This window comes from Penicillium hispanicum (assembly GCF_028827665.1).
Source record: "Penicillium hispanicum strain IBT 35686 chromosome Unknown utg000003l_segment0_segment0, whole genome shotgun sequence".
NCBI classification, from domain to species: domain Eukaryota; kingdom Fungi; phylum Ascomycota; class Eurotiomycetes; order Eurotiales; family Aspergillaceae; genus Penicillium; species Penicillium hispanicum.
The window spans coordinates 212,934-234,573 of record NW_026623195.1 but is presented as its reverse complement, the minus strand read 5'-3'; the positions used below and the strand labels follow the sequence as shown (position 1 = coordinate 234,573).

Below are 21,640 nucleotides of genomic sequence, written 5' to 3'. Positions count from 1 at the left end.
CATCATAATCGCAAAGGTCTTCTTGAGTAGTTGAAAAGATGTTTAATGAATTACAAGATACGAGCACGAGTTTTTCCAGGGTAGAGACAAGTGCCTTTTGTATTCTCAAAATACTTCAAAGTGCTTCTTACAGATTACTCCTTCGGGCAGGGAGTTTTACTAAGCGTCGGAGTAGCTTGGGTGATTGAAAACATTAGAGCTACCTGATATGGGTCACAATAGGAAATAAAGCTAAAATCATACAAAAAGCAAAGGTATCGGTATCACAGATATTCCATGCGAGCCGAAGAGAAATTCGATTTTCCTCGCCTTGCGCCGCGCTTAAAAGCAAACCCAATCAACCCTGAGAAAACCCCGCATGTAAAAATGAAGCCACTTCCAACGCTGGACAAAGAATGCAGAGAACAAAAGCAGGAACGCAGAAAGCCCGTCTAGAGATATGGCATCCATAATGCATCGCACGAGGCCAGGTGCTGCGGATTTACTGCCTTGGAGATCAGGTCGATCGAGGTTTGGTTGGCAGGCAGGTTTCCCTCTGGAGGGCTGGCAAGGCTGACAGCACGGTTGACGATGATCTCGCTGTTGTTGTAGACCAGATCGCGCAGCTGGGGGACCGGCAAGACACCACGGTGCTGAGCAGTAGCCCAAAACATCATCTCGTCGCGCACGAAGACGCTTAGCTGTTGCTCCAGCTCGTGTCGCGGCTCCGTCAGACAGCGGGCGATGGCCATCATAGCACAGGCGAAGAGACCTTCGGTTGCAATCGGGCCTAGCAGAGTCTGAATGTTGGGCGTAAAGCGGAAGGGAACTTGCTCCGGGTTGTAGAAGATCGCCTTGGCAGGGTTGATGGTTGGGATCAACTCTGCGCCCCAGATGTCACCCGTTGAGCGAGAGACCAAGATCTTGTTCGGGTATCGGTTGCCAATGTGCATCACATAGGTCATGAATGCAACCGCAGCATACTGGTAGGCAAACTGTCGCCGGAAAAGCCAGAAGTCCGAGAAGTTAGGATAGGTGTGCTGGAAATACTCCAGCACCACGGTGCTGGGAACCCATTTGTCTTGTATAGCGGTCAAGATCTCGGTACGGAGCACCTGTTGCTGATCGGCGGTGCGCTGCCAGGTATTAGTGTTACTGGAAGAGCTAGTAAAGGCTGTAGCACTTACGTTCTGCTTTGTCTCTGCCAGAGACCGCATGCGGTCCATTGTGTAGAGCACCGGCTCATCCTTGTTCATACCAACCCGCCTGCAGTAGTCCTCATAGATGCCTTGCATGGAGATGTATGATGAATCGTCGCGGACCAAGCGGATATGCGGCGCCAGCGGTACCATCAGAGGAAGATGGAAGTAGAGATTCCGACGCCGGCTTTCCTTGCGCTTTGCCAACAACCCATTGAAGATCCGGAACAACTGGAGAATGCGTTCCTCACGTCGGCAGTGGCGTGCAGCAGGATGTTGAACAGCGAAAGCATGGATACTGCCGTCATGTCCACGAATTTTGAGGCGACGGTGGCAGACACCAATTCCGCGTACCAGGTCCACATCGGGTAGGAAGCGGTCGATGCGAACAAAGTCTTGGTTCTTGTCCTTGTGCAAAAGGTACTGCCCAGGAACTTCAACTTCATCGAACTTCAGGAAGCGGAACTCGCTAAGGTGCGGTGAGTAACTCTCAAGGAATCCGGACTGGGGTCGGCGGTCGAGCTTCTCCTCGAACTTGTCACGCCAGCGCCGCAGCTTTTGAATGTACTCGTGCATGGTAGGTTTCTTGACGACGAAGTCGGCCTCGAAAGACTTGCGGATGTGTGCTGGGAGAATTGTCTCTGCGAACCTGGTGATGTTGGCTTCGGTCGCAGCGGGCAACTTGAAATCCTGCGCATACGATCCAGGCATGCGGCCCACATAGGCCAATCCATCATTTAGAAGAGCAACGATAAGGCGGTAGGCATCCTCGTCAGGTGGGCACTTGAAGTTCTTGTGGATTTGGTCGACCATTGTCTCCATGGACAGAGCAAGCAGTGGGAAAGCAGTCTTGAGACCAGACATAATTTCGTCTGAGTACTCCCATGGCTTTTTCAATGGCTCCTTTTCGGGCTCGGTCGTGGAAGCAGCAGCGGCATTGTGATTCTGCTGCTGTGGCGTGCCGGTCTGACCGGGCACTTGAAGATGACTCTGAGGCAGTTGGGTTTGAGCTTGGCCAGCCTGACCTTGGTTGGTACTTTGGCCTTGTCCCTGACGCGGCGAAGCCTGCACCTGGTTTGGTTGAGGTTGGGCGGAAGATTGGTTCTGGGCAGGGGATTGAGCTGTTGGTAAGTTGGCAGTTTGGCCAGCCGGAGAAGCACTAGGCGCTGGTACGCTAGTCTGGGCTCTCTGCGCAGGAGAAGCATCACCGTTAGTGGTAGGTTTCGTGCCCGGGGACGATCCCTGCTGTTGCTGCTGTTGTCTGGCCCTGTTCAGCTTCTCCTGCTTCTGGTCATGTTGTTTCTTGATGCTGAGCATGTCCTCGCGGTTGGTGCGAAGAAGGAAGAACAGTGCCTGTGGGTACAACTTGGCAATCTTCACAAGAACAGCCTTGCACAGCCTTGCCTCGCGATGAGACAAGCTGGTCAGAAGCTGAGGAATGAAAGTAATCCAGTACCAGACAGGAGTGTCTCCCTTGAAATTCTCAAAGGCACTAGCAATCTGTCCGTCGTCGTTGTCCAGGCTGAGAAGCCACAGAATACGGCTGAGCAACTTGCGTGACTTGGCACTCTTGTAGAGACCAGCAGCCTCCAAGTAGCAGCTAACCGCATTACTGGCCAACTCATAATCTGATGGATCGGCCTTGAACCTCTGATCACTGTACTGTCCCCACTCAGACCAAGCCTTGGCAAGACGGAGATCGTAGTAGAGAGCAACACCGAACGCCTCATTGGCCTCGTTGACATGATCAAGCTTGGCAAGGAACATTCCTTTCAGCGTGTAGAATTCAGCCTTCTGTTGAGGTCCGAAATAGTTAAGATTGGTGTTGTTAATGACATCCAATCCACTGTTGAGTTCCTTCGGGTTCTGATAGTGGCACTTGGCTTGCTCCCGCAGCTTGAGGAAGGCCTCCTGGATTTCGATGTTGGGAAGCGTGTAAATGCGGCTGAGCTGGTTAATGCACACCTCGGGCATCTGGTGCTTGCGAGCAACATGTGCAAAGCGGTTGATGATCCAAGCGGTCTCATGATATCCACGGTAGGCGTAGGAGTTGCTGGCCACATTGTTGGTTTGAGGAGGAAGGAGACTGAGGTAGGTGCCGTTGATGAGCTGAAAAATGTGCTGTCGCCATGTAACGAGATCCTGCCAGGTATTGATGTCGTCCCACAGATTCGGTAACCTGTCCCGCCAAGTGCCTAGGAGAAGCTTCAACTCGGCGGACTTGGTATCCAAGTTGCGTTCATTGGTTTGAGCTAAGCTGCCGCAGATGTGACTGGCATCGTGCAGTTCAACCAGGAGTTGGAAGTGCTGGAGGATGGGGATATGAGCGTTGGTGATGCGCTTCGGCAGTTGCAGCCACTTGCGAATCGACAATTGGATGGATTCGTCGCAGACACTGTTGAATTCCTGCATGTTCTCCTTCTTGACATGATACTGCAGTAGAGCCATGAAGGCTTGGAAGAACGTGCGTCGTGGCGTGGGGGCGTCGGAAACGGATTTGATGAGGGACTCAAGCTGTTCCCGGTTGCCTTCACTCTGCCAGTTCTCGATATTTCTCCAAGCAGCTTCCAGCAAGAGATCGTTCAGATTCTCATGCTTGGCGAAATCACTCAGGATCTCCCATTGCTGAAGCTTTTGGGCGCAGATCAACCAGTGATCCTCCCATACGAAGTATTCACCCTGCGAGAACGGCATAGCTCCGGAGCGTGCCTTTATTTGTGCGTTCTCATAGAGCTGCTGAGACTTATCCCACATCCCCTGTTGCTCGTAAGACAATGCCGCGTTGGTTTCGACAAACTTGCAGCGGCGTCGCCAGGTACCGTAGAAGAAGTCGTCTTCTTGAAGGCCTGCATAGACTTCAACCAATGCGTCGAGGTTGCTTTCTCGAACGGTAGGAGTGTCGATGATGGGATTGATGGCACTCTCCTCGAGATATGTGGCAGCAGTGTACCAAGCGTCATAGGTACGACTGAGATATTTCATGACATGAGGAGGAACTTTGAACCGTGGGCGGGCACGCACAACACCCTCAAGAAGGGCCTGCACCACGTTCGGCCGCTTGTCCAACTGTCGCTGGTGATACTCCCGCGTAAGCAGTGTGACCATGCCCTTCTCGAGATCGATTCGATCGTCCTTGGACAAGGTCGACCAGAAGATGGGGAACAGTGTAATCCACAGCTTGTAGGAGACATTGGGATCGGTATGCTGGAGCTGACAAAGAGGTTCCATCAAGTCACGAACCCTCACATCACCAATGTCCGACATGAATCGCTTGCGCTCGGCAACGAAAGTCTCCAGCTGGTTATCAACCATGATGTCTGACTTCCTTGGGTCCTTTTCGCCGCCAGCGAAAAGGAAGGACAGGGGGTATAAGGTGAAATCATCGGAGTGGAGACGGGCAGTGGTATTCATATCAATACACCCCAAGATCAGATGCGAGGCTTGTGCCAGCCAGAAGGAGTCGGCAAGGGTATCCCAATTTTGACAGGTTAGGACGTAGCTCAACCGAGAACTGGCAAGGCGAGTTAAGCTGCGGTCGAAAATTGTCATGAACCGATTCCGCATTTCAACGTCTTGTGCTCTTGTTCCAATTAGGAAAGCATGCTCCAGTCGGACTGTCAATTCGGTACGGGTGATCTTCGAGTCTTCGTAGATGCGAATCACAAGATCAAGGAATTTCTTCAGCATCGTCTGGTCAGTTCTGGATTCAAAGAGAAGCATCTTGTGTAAGACTGCTGTCTTCTCCTTCAAAGTCGGCCATGACTCAGTTGAGTGGAAGATCCAGGACTCTGCCATGCCAAGAACCTTGCTGCACAGCTTGATGTTCTGGGATCTTTCCACAATAGATGCCAGCACACTGAGGAACGGACGTCGCTGGTCACCAAGATGAGACATGCGGACGGAGATCAACTCGATTGTCTTGAAAATGAGATCCACTCCCAACTCAACTTCCTGCTGGTCCGGAACGCCTTCAGTGGGCTTCTGGCCGTTTTGATATTGGCCGCCATTTTGGTTGGTAGAAGCTGCAACGTGTTCTTTGGCAAGCTTCTGTGAGAAAGCTTTCATGACAGCCGGGATATGCGTGTCGATCTCAGCAGGCTTGATCTTCGATAGAGTCCACAGAGTATTCAGGCTTGACACGTAGTTGTTGGCCGAAAGGGTCTCCGTGGCGATCGCAGAGAGGTACGTAGCAAACTCCGAAGGAGTACTCTCAGTGTCCATCGCGTCTTCATCATCCGGTTGGTCATCTGGGATAGCCTCAAGAACACGGCGAACCGGAGGTGGCAACTTGGGAGAAATTTCCATCTCATCTTCTAACCCATGCAAGCAATCTTGAATCTCCGGGTTCTCAGACTTCAAAGGCTTCTCGAGGAGCTTTTGAATGGTCGAGAGGCGGGCCGTGATCCATTCATTCGTCTTAGATGCTATGAGGACTCGCAAGACCTGCAGCGCATTGACCATGGGGGTGGTCTGCTTCTCATCGGGCTTGTCAGCCTTCTCCCCAGCCAGGATAGGCTCCATCACTTTCTGATAGAGATCAATGTCGAGATCTCCCCAGTATTCTGGTGACAGCAGGTTTCTGAGAAGTTTCACGGCTTTGTTGATCATATCGCCGGTAGGCACGGCCGGCGTCTGCTTAGACGAAGGCAGCTGGCGAATCTGGGCTGCGGGAACCAAGAATCGCTCGGGGATGGTGGTGATGAAAGTAATGAGATACTTGATCAGAGCGCCACGAAGTTCAGGAGGCACCACGTAATCGGATCGACCAGCAGGTGGTGCGAGAGCAGGGGATGCAGAGGCCTCCTGTGTTTCGTCCAGCTTGCGCTTCTTCGTGTTGGGCGACTCAGATGTGCCATTGGTCACATTAGGACTAGTGCCCATGGCCTGGACTCGCTTCTCTTCCCAGTGCCAAACCAAGCCAATCAGGTTGAGAGCCAGCTTTTTGCTGTCATTGGAGGTGTTTGGTGGGCCGGCAATCTTGATGAGCGAGGGGACAATTAAAGGCACGAAATGTTCGCGGGACTCATAGAATAGATCTGGCTGTCGCACCAAGAACTGGAAAATACTCATCACCTGCTGCAGGTTGGCGGTCTCCTCTGCCAGGATACGACGAGGCCATTTGGCCCAGAGCGGATAACGTGCTTCCGGTCCTTGGTTTCCGGCTGTCCGCGTGGGCAAAACAGGAGCCAAGACATCAAGAGCCTGAGTGACAAGGGCTCGGCCTTCGTTCTGATGGGCCCTCAGCAATGCGACGTAGACTTGAATCACAATCTTGAAGGGTGTCTCGTAATGCGCGATGAAGTAACTGATCAAGACATAGGCACCATATTTGTTGATGATGTCCTCGAGGCGAATGTAATTCCAAGCGAATTTGATGATGTCCTTGCGAGAGTCCTGCACGGTTTGGTGATGATATTTGATCAACAGAGCCGACAGTTGTAGGAGTTCCATACGAGAGTGATCAACACCGGCCTGGCTTGATTCCTCGCTCAAATCGGCCAATTGAGGCTTCCAAAGGCGACCTTGGATCGATTCGGTCATGCTCTTGTCCATTAACTTGGGGCTGTTGGACGGGCTATTCCATGTGACCTGGACATCCATGGCGAAAATCGGATTGACCAAGTGATGGAATGCGTAGGTCTTGGTCTTCTGCGAGCAAGCCCGCTGGCCATAGAGGTCAAGGCAACGCATGATGACCGACCGGCGGTAGTCAATGGACTCGTTGGTGATGATATGTTTGTAGATGAACTTGGGAAGCGCTAGGGTACGCTTCAACTCATCAGCAGACAGTCCGTCGATAACCTCGAATAGGAAGTCGAGGTCATGAGAAGCTTCAGCCAGGTAGACAGTGAAGATGTCCATCAATTGATCTTCAGCCTGCTCCACCCTAAGACGTTCATCAGGCGGTAAACTATCACCCCGAAGCTTCCGTTCCAGATCTCGGCCGGAGGTGAGAAGCTTAGTCCTCAAATCATTGTGGGAGACTAGCCAACTCTTTGTGGAGCTGTAGGAGCAGATCGAGTGAACGACATAGATACCATTGATGGCAGCAGTATTTTTACCATCTGCGGCGGCATCTTGGCCAAAAGCGTTGGACGTAAACCCTTCAGTGTCAGCGACCACAGCATTGCGCAATGCTTCACTCTCGGGGTCCGCCAAGACCTGTCCGAAGAAACGTCCAAAACGCTCATCCTTGAATCGTGCCAGGAAGAAAGCAAGACTCTCCTTCGGATAACGATTTAGATACTTGACAAGGGGCTTTCGGAAGGGACTGTGTGACGTTCTTCGCAGTTTTGTCTCAAGATCCAGGACTTTGTTGACGAGGTGCTCCATGAAAGAAGTCGCAGCCGGTGGAAGAAGATGGAAGATATTGAAAATTGCAGCCACAATCTTCATCGCAGGATTCTGCTCAACAAGGCTGAACGAAACTTTTTGCAAAACGGAATCGTCGGCTATGACCTTCATGTGATCCAGAAGACGGGCACCAATTTCGACCTTGAAATAGTTGGTCAGGAGCGTCAGAAGACGAGCAAGCCCATCCAAGCCTGCGACACTCAGGCGTTTGGGATCTTGAAGATTCATAAGGATTGGGCGCAGGCCATTTTGAAGCAAGTCCTTGGGAAGCTTATTGGTCTGAGTAAGGACGTCCTTGAGCCCAGCGTTGGCAGCTTCGATAACTTCGGGGGAGCGGGAGTAGAGCGACTTGAAGAATACAGAAATGATGCGAGCGCGGCTGGTATTCTGTGGGGCATTCGCAAACTCTTGGAAGTTCATTGCCATGGACAGAAGACGTAGGCAGGCAACGCGCAGATTCACAATCATATCTGCATTCTTGAATTCGTTTGGCTTGGATGCAAGCGACTCATCATCAGCATCGGCAAGAGCGAGAGACTCCAGCATCAGTCGGTTCAATGGCTCGTTGAAAGTAACGATATCATTGTGAAGGCTCAGGCAATATGTGATAGCATCGATGAAACCAATTTGCGTCGGGAAAGGCAGGGCACGCAATGGCTTATTGAAAATTGACTGGAGGAGGCGATCCTTCACTGGGAGAATAAGCTCATGTACGTCACAGCCTAGCTCCTCCTTCAGGGTAGCGAAGCATCGTCGAGATGTTTCACGGACATGCTTGTTCATGTGGCCGAGCTCATATACGAAGAAGCCACATAAGGTAAACAAGCGACTCTTCTCATTCTTGAGATCGTCCTTGGGAATAAGCTTGCCACAGCGTTGAAGAATCAGAGTCATCGTGTCCTGAGACTGGATCCTGGTAGAGGCAGGGAGATCCGAAGGTGTGTCCTTGATGACATACATCAGAGCTCGGCAGAATTCAACATGTCGCTCATAAAGCCAAGATTCCCCGAGCTCCAGCTTGCTAGCAAGGAGGTTAATTCCTAAGCTACCACCTGCTTTTGTGAACCATTCTTCACTATGGCAGCTGTGGCAAAAGACACGTCCGAGATGCTGGAAGAACGGGAGCTTAGACGCTTTCTCGGGGGCACCAAACATGACGCCTGCCGCTTCCTTGACGACCTGCATGGCCTGCTCAGCAGCCTCTCGCACGTGGACATTGTCTGAAGCAAGACACTCGACGATGGCTTCAGCAAGAATGCGAGAATCCATGTGAACAGGGCCCTCTCCATTTGCCACATCAAATACCTTCCGGCTATGACGGGCTTGGGCAAGAGCTCGGCCAACCTCTAGGATGGCGAAGTGCTTGCAGACATCGGCAACAAAAGCAGTTGCGGCGGACGCAAGGTCGGGGATGGTTGTTGCAAATACACAAGCCTTTAGCAACTTCTTCACAATGGCTTCCTGCGCCACCTTTTTTGGAATAGATGCTGATCTCTCTGACTTTTCGAGAATGTCAACCATAGCACCGGCCTTGGTCTCAAACAGATCGTTTGCATGGAGTCGAATCAACGACGCCAACTCATCGGGGAGGTTCTCAAATCCAATCTGAAGCTTGAGATGAGAACTGAGCATACGGTACGCCTGCTGTTTATAATAGGTGTCCGACGTTTTAGCTGAAGTTGACTTGGAAGTCTCCATGAGTTTACCGATAGCTAGATCGATCCCAGTATCCACTGAGAAAGGCCGTTTCTCACTAGGGCCAATGAGTCGAATGTCGAAGCTCGGGTTGTCATCTGAGTATTGCTGGAATGATAGCTCAGGAGGATGGTTTAAGAACTTGCGATTCCGACCACCGAGCTTTCCGAGAATTCGCATGGTAGTGTGCGCATGGAAGTGATTGTATGGGTGAGGTCGCAGATGGTCCCAGAGCGCCGTCATAAGCTCATCCATGATGGGAGCCATGATCGGATCGAGATAATCAGCTGTCAGGTTGTCCACACAGAGCTCGAGGGTGCGCAAGCCCTGCCCGACAAGTTCAGAGTCGGCTCTTAAAGCCACAACGATCGGACGCATGAGATAACTCAGATGGGGCAAGAGGTGGCTAAGACGCGCAGGAACAGTAAGGGTGAGCTCGACATAAAGGTCCCGTTCTTGGGGCTTGCGAGCAGCAAGCAGCAAGTTGTTGAATGTCTCCAGCAGCATTTCCAGAAGCGGGAGAATCTCTTTGTACAGAAGCTCAAAGCGCCCGCCGCCAATGCTACGGAAGAGCGAGCGCAGGAGAAGAAAGTAGTTCATGGGCTCTTCAGCAGTGACAGAAAGCTCGATACACTTTGTGACAATCTTCGTCACATGTGGATGCAGCACCTGTTCATTTTGGACGGAGAACAATGTCACGGCCATGAATGAGAGCTTAAACATTCTCAGGAGGATCTTCGCCTTGGTCATGTCAGACGTCCCAACCTCGTGGATACGTTCCATCAGATACTGCAGTACCATCCCCGAGAATGCAGGTGAGGTTGCTTCGCTGGCCAAGAAGAACTGCGGCAAGTGGAGGAGAGAGCCATGCTCAAACATAAGCTCGTGGAGATATGGGATTTCAGAGTGGAAGACCTCATGGAATGTCGCCGTGTCGATGCAATGGAAGACAGTACCGAAGCTTTCAAGTAGCTCTTTCTCTTCGCGAGACATGGGTGCTGAGTACTGGCTGGCGAGTAAATCAAAAGGAGAAGAGTAGTTCATCTCAGGGGGGGCATGATCCACTCCATAATAACGGAAGACACGAGCACCCTCGTGGAAGAGCTTCTTGATGACTCGAACTTCTTCGGCGTTGTATCCATAGGACACCTCCGACCAGTTAATAGGGACGCTATTTGGATCGATTTGGACGTCATCTGGATTACAGTTCTTCAGCTGGTGGAAGATATTCTTTAACCCATTGATGAGGTTTCTGAACAGAAAGACGTTGTCCGAAACCGGGTCTCCGCCGCGGTCGCGGGGACTGGAGGTCTTAATGGGAGACGCAGAGAAAATGTCGATTTCATCCCAGTCAGGTGGCTGTTCCTTGTCAACAAGGTAGTTGTCGGCAGATGGGTCGTTCTCTTTCCGAGACTCCTTGTAGGCCTTGGACACTTTGACAGCATTATTGAATTGGTGATTCATGGCGGCAAACTTGTCACCGATAGCATCCAAGATCATGATAAGGAAGTAACGAGCCTCACGCTTGTCTTCCAACTTCGAGATCTTCTCTGCCATGTTCAAAAGCAACTTGGCACTCATCGTCTGGAAGCTTGTGCCTGGAAAGTCATCGTGAAGATTCTTGGTGTATACCTCGACCGTCCTACGAATCTGGTCACGACTGAGGTGATCACGAACATGGTGGATCAGATCAGCAAGCATGCTGTATGCTAATGGCCGCATAGTCTCATAAACAGTGAGGCCATCGCCGATGAGTGTTCGCTCGTCTAGAAGCTCGTCGATCTTCTCGAGGAATATCTTGCGGTAATTGAAATTGATGATGTGCCGAATCGCAACGAGTAATTCCTTTCGTGCACCCGACTTCTCGCGGGGGCAGTCCTGGAGAAGCCGTACCACGACCGAGGGTAGCGTTGGAAGGAAGTCCTGAAGCTGATGAGCGTAGAGGCGAAGCAGATATGCCAAGAAGCTCATCGTCTTCACCTGGGCAGTAATGAACTCTCCGAATGCGGCCCGGTTCTTGATCTCCTTACAGACTCCGGTGAAGATCGTGCCTTGCGCAGCAGCATCTGCGTGGGCCTTCTCTTGCGGCTTCGCTTGCAAAAGCAGGATAGTCTTGATAAGCGGGACAAAAAGCTTGACGTTCGGACCGACGGAGGTGCGATGAGTCTGGAAGATTGAAACGACGATGATAGGGCACTCGGCAAGAACCTTGAACGACTGCATGCCTTTCAATATGACATTGCTTGACTGCTGCTCAGGTCCCAGGTCTGAGACCGAGGTTGCAGGCGAGCTTGGTCGAGGTGATTGGAAATTCTGAGCACTTGTATTTGGTGTAGAGGGCATGCCGGAGGGAGTCGCTTGATTAGGAGTGTCGAATGTATCCCGAACCACCTGCTCCATGGTTTGAAACATCTCCTGGATCAGGTCCAAGAAAGGCTGCACACGCCCCGCTGTTGCCTTCGCTTGGTTCCGTTCCAAGTCCATAATGGTTTTCATACACAAGACCGCATTGTCTTCGTTTTCAATGCGCGCAAGGTCCATAAGTAGGTCCACCATATCAGCAGCGTAAGGCTCCACATCGGGGGAGCCCATTGGTAACCGATGGAGGGTCTCGAGAACGCAATTTCGTAGTTTCTGGAATTTGTTAGATGTCGGGGCCGAAGATTTAGAGGCGGAGGGCGCATTCGGCCTCGAAATGACCAGTCGAAAATCTCACCTGCTCATACGACATGCTGAAGAAGACTGGATCCCCCTTCAAGATGGTTCTGAATACCGGCCATAGTTTGGCCAGGAATATGGGGTAATTTGGGCCCGAGCATAGAGGCTCAATGCTGTCTCGTAGCTCGGTCGCGACATTGGCTCTCACTTTCACATCTGCGGCCAGACAAAAGATGGTCAATCACACCAGACACATCAAGGCAATCTCCTAGATGTAAAAGTCTCATTTTACATACCCAACTTCTCATCCCCCAGCTTGCTAGCGTAAATATCAATGTTCCGCTCCATACTTGCGATTAGGCCCCTCGGGAAGGCCAGTCAAGGATAAAGGACTGCGATCACGGCCAGGCCCGGTGGCCGGCTGATATGTTTTCAGCCCGCGCAGTGTCTTGGAATCAAAGTCGGGATGTCATATGTGGATTCGGGGTGCGAATGAAGCTCTGCGGACTGGCGCGATATCCCGAAAAGATCGATCGGAGACAGGAAGCGAAATAGGGTATCGTCAACTCATTTAATTGTGGAATAAAAGGAGAAAATCCCTAGTCCATTTAAAGGAAGGATTGGACTGCAAAGGAAAACATGCAATCTCCCCACAAGGGAGAGGGAAGCAGAGAACGGGGAGGGAGGGTTGGAGATTGAATCGCGCGAGACCTGGCCCGGATCAGAAAGCAGAAGGACGCGGGCTATCGCAGAGACCCCGAACGAAACGCTAGTCCACTTTGGGAAATCCGGAGATAGTTTATCCGGACCCGCACGCGCGCGGATGTAAGCGACTAAACGACTAAACGCGCGGGTCGGGGGTTGGGAATGGGCACGTGTCCCAGGTACAAAGTCAAAGGCAAGAGGGCTAGGAAGATTCCAAACTTGATTTCTACTGTATCATGAAAAAGAAATGTGTGCCCAAGGCGAGGCCATGTCTTAGTACTGGTCTAGAACGAAAGCTGGCAACACATAAAGGCCACCGACAACACGGTGGTCGGTAGTTGGAAACGCCATTCACACCCATTTTCCATACCCGAACACGGTTCTAAGATGGGATCCAACTCAGAGGTCCGCTCAGTGATCGCAGGCTTAAGCCGACCACAGAAGGGGAAATATCAGAGAAATCCATGTACACAAAATAGGAGATAGTATGAAAGAGAAAAACAGGGGGAGAAAAGGAAACGGACGTAAAGAGGCACAGGCAGCACATTAGGCCGGGCGGGTCGCAAATCAACACAAAGAAACATCGTTGCAGCCCGTGCTCGCTATGCCATAGGTTGTAGAAAATCAACGGAAGTCACAAGTCCTTTACCAGCTCCATCAACCTCCGAAGCTTCATTTCGTAGAGTTGCTTCGATGCAGGATCTGTACATTGGTTGCACTGGTACCACTGCCGACCGAGCGTCGTCGCGGGCGAATCTCGCTACCGCTGCCGCTGCGTCGCCTCCGCGTACCACGAACGGAGCCACGGCGTCGTGTCTGGAGCAAAACGGACGTTTCCACGTTAGAATCACGCTGGCTGTAACACGGGTGGACGTGGTCACTTAGCAAAAGACAAATATAAGGATAGAGGGCAAAAAACGTAGCAAAGTCAAGACAGGAAAAGCAAACGGAAGACCCGCATAGGTAGAATGCACAGATATGCAGAGCATCGTAGTACAAATCAGAGTTGCACGGGACTCACCGAGTTTGGGGTTCCCTCCCGAGCAGGTCGCTCCTTCGGCACATCAGATTCCTCCTGCAGCTTGAGTGTATTCAGCCGCTTCTGACTCTCATTGGTCATTGCTTCCACCTCATCAATCGGCTCAGGCACACTAAGACTGGGAGGAGGGAGAGGTGGGGCGCCATCTTGCCGCTTAGCTTGTTGCTCGATCATCTCCCACCGGTCCTGGCGAGTTCTCTCTCGTTGCTCTGCACTGTTCTGGTGCTCAGTGTATTCATGCGAGCATTCATCAAAGAGCTGGGGATTGATTTCCATGAACATCTTCATGGCATTGTACACCATGCTGTGGATAGTTCTATTTTTGTAGAATGAATTAGTCATTCAATTGGTATAACAGGCGTGGAATGAGGGCCTACCGGTTCCAGTGTCCCTTGGAGTTCTCATATAGAGGAGCGAACATGATCGGAAGAATTGTCTCCACGTTATCACTGACGAGATTGCAGAAGTACTCGTTGTTCCAGAAATAGAGGGCACGTTCAGCAACCTATTATCATCAAGTGGTTAGAGAAAGTAGGACCGTAGGATATTCCCGCAGCAATACATACCTGGAAATGTGGGCTAGCGACAGACTTGGCCAGCTGGTGGAAAAGAGGCTCTTGCACCTTGGCGAACTCGGCAGGGTCCATAACCTCGAAAATATCTTCAACCTCATTCAGGTACATGACTTCCTTTGTGCTGTTGGTCTTAGGCCAGTAACGCAACAATCCAAGCACAACCTTGGAATTGATGTTAGTCTGCAATCATACATTCATACACAATAGAAACCAGCGGATCATGGCTTACATCTTCAGTCAGAGTGGAGTCCTTCTCTAGAAACTGGACAATGCAATAGGCCAGCTGAGGGTGATACATGCTCAAGCTTTTCACCTTGTGCATGGGCAGTAAAACCCGAGTCAAGAAGAGCTTGTGCTCTTCCTTCAGCGGCAGAGCGAATCCGTTGATGATGGAACCGAGGATCTCCAGCAGTTCGGCAATTCCGTTGTGTCGCTCCGTTTCATACATAAACTGGAAGAAGACGTTGTTGATAGATCGCCGGATATAAGACCGCAGGTTTAGGAACTTTCCATAGATTCGGTGCAGAGTTGTCTTGAGAAAATCACGCTCTCGGGGGTCTTCCGAGTCAAACAGGTCGAGCAACTATTTGGAGTATTAGCCATACTGATCTTTGGGAAGGATGAGGAATGCAAGCCATACTTGGAGGACGAATTGGTGGTCGATATAAGCCTTTGCGATGTTCGTGTTGAAGTCCTGGCTCTCGATAAATCGCAGGAAGAACTCATACACGACCTGGATATGTGGCCACGCCACTTCCAGAACAGGCTCGTCCTCCTCCGGATCAAACGCTTCGCCCTGCGGCGTCATAGGTGGGGGAATCGGTCGAAATAGGTTCTTGGCAAACATCTCCACCACGCGAGGATACATGGGCTCCGTAATCACGGACCGGTTGTTGGCAACGTAATCTAAGAGCTCATGGAGAGCCAGCCTCTTAATCTCTTTAGACTTCATATCCGCGGTAGGATCGTTGAAGTCAAAAATGATGTTGCACTGATCGATCTTTTGCATGAACAACTCCTGGCGCCGATTTGGAGCGACTTCGTGAAACCCTGGCAGTTTTTCCAACTCTCTCTGGCGCTGATCAGAAATGTCGAACCGTGACGAATGTTGGCGTTTGGGTGTCCGGATTCCTTCCGACATGTCCTTCGGAGTAGTTTGAAGACGGTCAAAGACATGAGACTTCCTGGGAGGTGCCAAGTCTCCAGGCATAGTCTCGGCGGCACCAGGAGGAGGAGGGGCATGCTGTAAACAGAGCAAGTCAGCAACGTCAATTTTTGATCGTCTCAAGGAGGCATAAGCCTTACCGGCGCGCTGGGACTGATGATGACACTAGGGGCCACGGGCTGGCCTTGTCGTGTCGGGGTACCCGGACCATTGTTCACAGGCTGACCGGTGCTGCCAGCTCCTTGAGGTATATATTGCGCCGGGGCGCCAGGGTGAGCGCCGGCCGATGGAGTTCCCGCCGGAGAACCATTGTCGGGTGATTTTCCTCGTCCATCATTCAAGGAAGTTGTGGAGGATGTCGGGGTGCCTTGGTTTGGGGATGCCGACTGTTGTGTAGGTTGAACACCGAGGGACGCCTGGCTTTGAGATGCGGATTGGGAGGATTCCTTCTTCTTCGACGACTTGTTGGAATCCTTTGCCCGCGACAACTGCTCATGCTAAGTGAGTTAATGTCAGCTCAAGCGCGACCTGAGCAAGGGGTAGCACCACTTGCATAGCGGGGGGGGGGGGGGGAGGGGGATGGACGGAGGTGATCGTGTGGTGAGGAGCGCTTCGTAGGGGTAACTTACCACTCTCTGTCTGAAACCCTTCATTTTTTTTTCACGACAGTGTAGACAGCTTCATGTACCGCGCTGGATTTGTCGGTGCTAGTGCAGCAATACGCTGCACTTCAGCCAGAATGAGACGGGTGAGGCCACGGGGGAGGGGGGCGGGCGGGTGTGGATTGTGTTGACCTAGCAGGGGAAACTGATGAGCGCTCAAGATCATTCAACACAGTAGGCAGCGGACAGGTCATGGACAGGGTTCAAGGTATTGACATCAGATCATTTGACGGGAAGGGGGTATTCCCCAATGGTGGCCAGTGTCAACGACCCAGAACGGGTGGTGTAGCAGCACGCGCACGGGGCAGGAGGCTTCGATGTTGCGGGAAAAGAACCGGGCAATGGCAAGGCGATCATGAAGAGGGCGAAACATACCTCAGTGAGCTCGGGGACGGACAATTGGCGCTCAGGGTGCAGAGAGGAATGACCGAGCGGCGCGGATGTCGGTATAGGGTGGGCGTCCTTGGTCCGCCTTGGGAGGATCTCCGTGTCGCTTAGTGGCAGGCTGGGAGCGGGGGGTTCGAAAGCGCCAGGGCCACCCGATTACAGCCCGCGACGAGAGCCAGGTCGATGAGTTAAGAAGAAGATAGCAGCGTCAGAGGAAGACCGCAGATCGGGTTAAGAAGGTTGACGGGGAGGGGTGGTGGAGGGATGAGGTAGCTGTGTGTTTGAGGTAAAGGACAAGGCGGGTTCTCCTGTGATGGTGATGGGGCGTCTGCTACGGAGGACATGGGGAAACGCCATGCGGGGAGCATTCATTTACAGTCGCAACGCCCTGACATTTCGGCGCTGTGATCAATGGGATTTACTCGGATTCTACTCTAGCGAATCTGCCACGCTGCCATCTCGAGGCCACGCCATTCCTTTGCGTTTGCCGGCTTCCTGCTGGGCTTGTGTCAGCAGTCACGTGGGGTCGCCGACTGTCGCTCGCTAATTTTCCCAGCATTAAGCTGTTTCCTTGATTTGGGTTTCCTGGATGACTTGTGGCGATTGGTTTTCGCAAACTCGCAAATGAAGACGGGTTCTCTGTTGGATCGGCTTTTCCACTGGGGAGTGGCATATCACATAACACAAGTCTGAAGAAACCCCATATATATAGTTCTGTCTATGGTTCAAGGCGGCAGACAGGCTTGCCAAAATCAAGCAGCCAAATCATGAGGAAAATTGCAGTGGTCATCTGCATCATCTATACAACTACTACACTAGAGGATCCGTAAGGTACAGGTACATCGGGTCTGTTTCTATACTAGAAGGTAACCAGGCGCACCTAGCTAGGCACCTCCAGGGCTGCCTAGGAAGTGATTAGTCATCGTCCCCGATACCAACGGATCAATTGCGAGTGAGGAATGTATCTTCGTAGATGGCAGTTAGCGGACATTCGTGGTCAATATTACGAGCCGAGTGGACATCTAGCGATAGCCATTTTCCACTGTACTGGTAAGCGAGCGAGGGGAGTTGCAACGTGGAATTGGTGAGAAAGGGTAACCGGCTGCAGGTTCCCTACGTGACTGTCGCAGCCAAGGACGACTGAACCCGAGCCACAGCAATCTCCAAAACTAGTTCAGGATCTTTATACCTCTCTCACATCGAGATTCTTGAGCCATCAGCTTACTATGGATCCACACCGGGAGGCTAGAACCGCCTCCCTCTATACCATTCCGCCGAGACACCTTGTCAGTGTTGAGCACCCCGCCGTCATCCGAAACCTTGACAAGGCTGTGGAAACGCTACAGGGGGAGATGGGAATCAAAAAGGTACTCACCTGGCATATCCTTGGTTAGCCTACACAATGGCCTATACTGACCTCGTATAGATCTTGAACCCACCCAAGGCCGATGCGCCCGCCAGTCTGATGATGCGACCAGAAGATATCATGGCACGACCCATTCAGTCAACAAGCACAGCTGCAAACAACGTGCTGCTCAAAGTCACCGTCCCCAAGCGGACAGGCCGAAAGCGCAAGAGAGGCTCGGATGAGCCCTTCAAAGATGCTACACCTGAAGATTCCTCAGGATCTCCCCAACGGCGGAGCTCCAAGGAGCTACTACGTAGCTTGCGCGATAACGCGTCCACCTACAGAATTGACCCAGTTGGGCGAGTTGGACGCACTCATGTATTCCGAGGTTTGTTATTCAAGAATTGTTTCCCGTCGGTGCACTTCAGTGCTTAACCTGCTCTAGGGATGCCGGATTTTGTGTACTCGACTACCAACAGTCACTTCGCGCAAAAGTTCCGTGAATACATCTTCCCGTATGATTGTGAGTGCCACTGACCTCGACGATGAGGGACTTCCCAGTTAATGCCACAGTAGTGGAGAAATTGAAGCATTTCGACATTGATCTGGGCAAAGGGGCCACCACCAATGCAGACACTATCCCGCCGCCTTCTCTCAGTAATGAGCGGGTCCCATTCCTATACATGTGCGTGCTTTGAGCCGGATATTGGATCTATCTAGCACAGATTGGAAACACTAACCAACCCCCACCGCAGGCATCGCCAAAACCCCGGTGTGAAGCAAACACTAGGCGAATCCGGCCAGATGACAACTGTAAACATCCAGCAACCGGTCAAAGTCCGCACCCATCTCATCTCATACGACATTCCCGTGGTTCCGTCCAAACCGCAGGAAAGCCTACCCCCAATCGAGACGCTAGACAGCGCCCTCCGCGGGACAATCGATGCAGTAAACGCGCTCTTCGAGCAGCGTCCTGCCTGGACGCGCCGTGCGCTCCGCAACCTTCTCACCTCAGCCGAACAGCGCTACCTCCTCCGCCATGCAATCCCCTACATAGGCTACATCTTCCGATCCGGGCCTTGGCGAGACGCCATCATCAAGCTGGGCCATGACCCACGCACCTCGCCCGAATACCGCCACTATCAAACATTTATGTTTCGCATCCTACCTCGAGAAACGGACGTGATTCGTGATGGCGGCGGCGGACGCCGGCACAATTTCCCTCGGCATGATGAGTATCGAAGGGAGGAGGCGGACGGTCTGACCTCGTCCGAAACCGCCATTTCAGAGAGCCATCTCTTCAAGTGCCAGCTCCCGTTGGTGCGGGACGGGCGTATCTGGCAGGTCTGCGATATCAAGGATCCCGTGCTGGCCAATATCCTCTACCCGCCAAACCCACCCGATGGCTTTCTCCGGCCAACCTGTGAGATTGTCAGCGATGGCTGGTTCGGCAACGGCACTCTCGCCAAAGCGAAGACTATCATGCGGTTCAAGATCCAGTCTCTCATTGAGAACCGCATTCCCGAGGATACGGGATTCGAGCGCGTGCTGGACTTGCCGGATCACGCGTACTCGGAGGCTGATATCGTTCATTTTCAGGTTGATTCCGAGGTGGCAACGAGTCGGGAGGTTGCAATGGCGACGGAGGTGCGGTCTGCGATTAAGGGTGCGGCAAGCTGGAGACCGAAGAGTGAGAAAGAAAGGCAGGATGAGGAGCGACATGCGCGTCGGATGGCAAAGTCGAAGAGGCAAAAGGGTGCTATCCTGGATGAGCCCGAGGAAGAGAATGTAGCCCAAGAGCAGAGTGAAGGCGAGGAAGAGGAGATGGAGCGGGCCGAGATGTTGGAGGACCAAGTTGCGGCTGCGTTGGCGGCGAGAGATGCTGCTGAGCTTGAGGCAGAGGAAGATGAGGTGAATGATGGGGATGACAACGAGAATGATAATGCGGGCGAGGAAGATGATGAGATTGAGTGAGATACTTTGGAATGACTCAGGATACCAATTTTCAACTTTCTAACACTGGTTGTTGGTTGTCAGTCGAACTACCTGTGTTGACTACATGAGTTGTGCGGGATAGAATCGGAAGGCGATACTACAAGAATTGCGTCGTTTCTCTGGAATATACCTAGGTAGCATGTGAAATCATTTCAATCATTGCCCTTAAAGCTGTCATAAACCAAGCATGCGGTATACATCGTGAATCGGACTCATAAGAAACATTGATTAAACGTTGACAAGCAGCGAAATATGCAGTCAAGAAACGATCGCAAGACACTTGAAGTGGGACAAGACGAAAGGGTATTGAAAGATAGGACGAGAAAAAAATAGAATCAAACATCATTGATGATTGTCCACGCAGGACGAAAACCGTTGCCCATAAAACTCATCATCATGAACACCATACGAGAACCAACGAATAGGAATAGAGCAAGACAAGACCGAAGACTCCCATATGACGCCAAAACCAGATGCAAATGCAAAGTACTTATTTTTTGTTCTTCAGGGAACAGATCAAGAGAATTCTGTTTGATCCCTAGCATCAGCCTGGGAGGCAGTCAATTCGGCGGAATCAACCTGTTTTTGCGAAACAGCTTCCAACACGGAAGCGATGGAGGCAGTGATAGCCGGAGGCACAAAGATAGCCCGGGTAGGAGGGGTTTGAGCCGAGATCTTCTTGGACTCGGGGGTATTGTCATTTTCGTCGTCATAAACCACAGCGTACGAGAATGCATTGCAACCCTCGGGATAGTAGTCGGAGGCATTGAGCTCACCCAGCGGTGAGCGGTCCTCTTCCATCTTCGAGGCCTTGCGAGCGGCGGCGGTAGCGGCGAGGGAGTCCGCTTGAAGAGACCGTGGGAGGTCGATTCCCAGTTCAGACGGGGGAACATTCTCCTTGCCACGGCCGTCGGCAGCGGAGGCCTTGCCTTCGTCATCGCTGATATCAAGCACACCGGTCGAGTGTTGCATGAGGTTAGTCATCTCCTCCTGCTCGGAATCGACATGGATATCGAAAAACCACGAGGCCGGGGCTTTGGGCTGGGGCTTAGGAGTCTTGCTTTGAGACAGAGCGGTGGCTAGGGAAAAAGGGCGAGTCACACCACGCTTGCTGGGCCCTGAACGAGACTTGGCGATGGTTGACCGGCGATCAAGCGCCTTGCATGACTTGGGCGGTGGGGACCGACCAGCTGGTTTGAGAAGAGGAGCGGACTTGGGGGTGGATGGTGTGGTCTTCAAAGGGGTTGAGAGGCGGGACGAGACATTCATGTCTCGGGTTGTCAGCGCCATGCGGGAGGTTTTGATGGGCTTGGGCGAGCCCTTGGAGACATCATCGTCGTCGTCAAAGGTACGCTTGCGCTTGGTTGACAGGCTCGAGGTAGTGGGATCAATGTTTTCCGAGTCTGCATCTGCGAAGATGGAACCCTTGGCGGAGAAAGCCACGCCTGGAATGAGATTTTCGTTAGATGTCTCGTCCATGTTGTAGATCGGGGCTGGAGCAGGGGTATATGGATCACGTACCATTCTGCTGGTTCTGACGGTTCAGCTTGGAGCACATCAGGGTACGCATCCGGGGGGTCTCCAGGCTGGCAAAGGGCTGACGGGTGGGTGGAGTCATGGCGAGGGCAGCCATGATGAAGGATCAAGAGCGAAAGGCGCGAGGGTTTGTTTTGGCGTTGCGGCGCCAAGTGGGGGTGGACAAGCTGGTTGGCGGTCTACACTAGGAAGCCCCGATGGCAAGATGGAACCAGCAATGACTGGGAAATCCAGTTGAACAAAAAACGATACAGATGATTGAACAGTCGAATGAAAGACAGTTGACAAAATGGGAGGTCGTGAAAGCAGATGGATAGTAGCACGACCTAGGGACCACCACTCG

At 52.1% G+C, this 21,640-nt stretch overlaps 4 protein-coding genes across 4 annotated transcripts; 1 reads left to right on the top strand and 3 right to left on the bottom strand.

Moving 5' to 3' along the window:
• Positions 1-431: 431 nt before the first annotated feature.
• On the bottom strand, positions 432-12,233 carry N7459_002489 (histone acetyltransferase TRA1; the record flags this gene model as incomplete). Its single annotated transcript, XM_056941674.1, has 3 exons — positions 432-11,861; positions 11,944-12,101; positions 12,182-12,233. 3 exons carry the CDS (start codon positions 12,231-12,233, stop codon positions 432-434), a joined length of 11,640 nt encoding a protein of 3,879 aa, XP_056801557.1.
• A 1,357-nt stretch (positions 12,234-13,590) lies between these two features.
• Positions 13,591-16,022, bottom strand: N7459_002488 (protein phosphatase 2A regulatory subunit RTS1; the record flags this gene model as incomplete). Its single annotated transcript, XM_056941673.1, has 7 exons — positions 13,591-13,945; positions 14,007-14,134; positions 14,196-14,366; positions 14,434-14,787; positions 14,845-15,447; positions 15,510-15,866; positions 15,999-16,022. 7 exons carry the CDS (start codon positions 16,020-16,022, stop codon positions 13,591-13,593), a joined length of 1,992 nt encoding a protein of 663 aa, XP_056801556.1.
• A 1,622-nt stretch (positions 16,023-17,644) lies between these two features.
• N7459_002487 (transcription factor TFIIIC subunit TFC1) lies at positions 17,645-19,740 on the top strand (the record flags this gene model as incomplete). Its single annotated transcript, XM_056941672.1, has 5 exons — positions 17,645-17,785; positions 17,845-18,154; positions 18,212-18,289; positions 18,343-18,451; positions 18,522-19,740. The coding sequence occupies 5 exons, from the start codon at positions 17,645-17,647 to the stop codon at positions 19,738-19,740; spliced, it is 1,857 nt and encodes a 618-aa protein (XP_056801555.1).
• A 537-nt stretch (positions 19,741-20,277) lies between these two features.
• On the bottom strand, positions 20,278-21,394 carry N7459_002486 (uncharacterized protein; the record flags this gene model as incomplete). The annotated part of the gene is made up of 2 exons (XM_056941671.1): positions 20,278-21,206; positions 21,283-21,394. The coding sequence occupies 2 exons, from the start codon at positions 21,392-21,394 to the stop codon at positions 20,278-20,280; spliced, it is 1,041 nt and encodes a 346-aa protein (XP_056801554.1).
• Between the last annotated feature and the right edge of the window lie 246 nt (positions 21,395-21,640).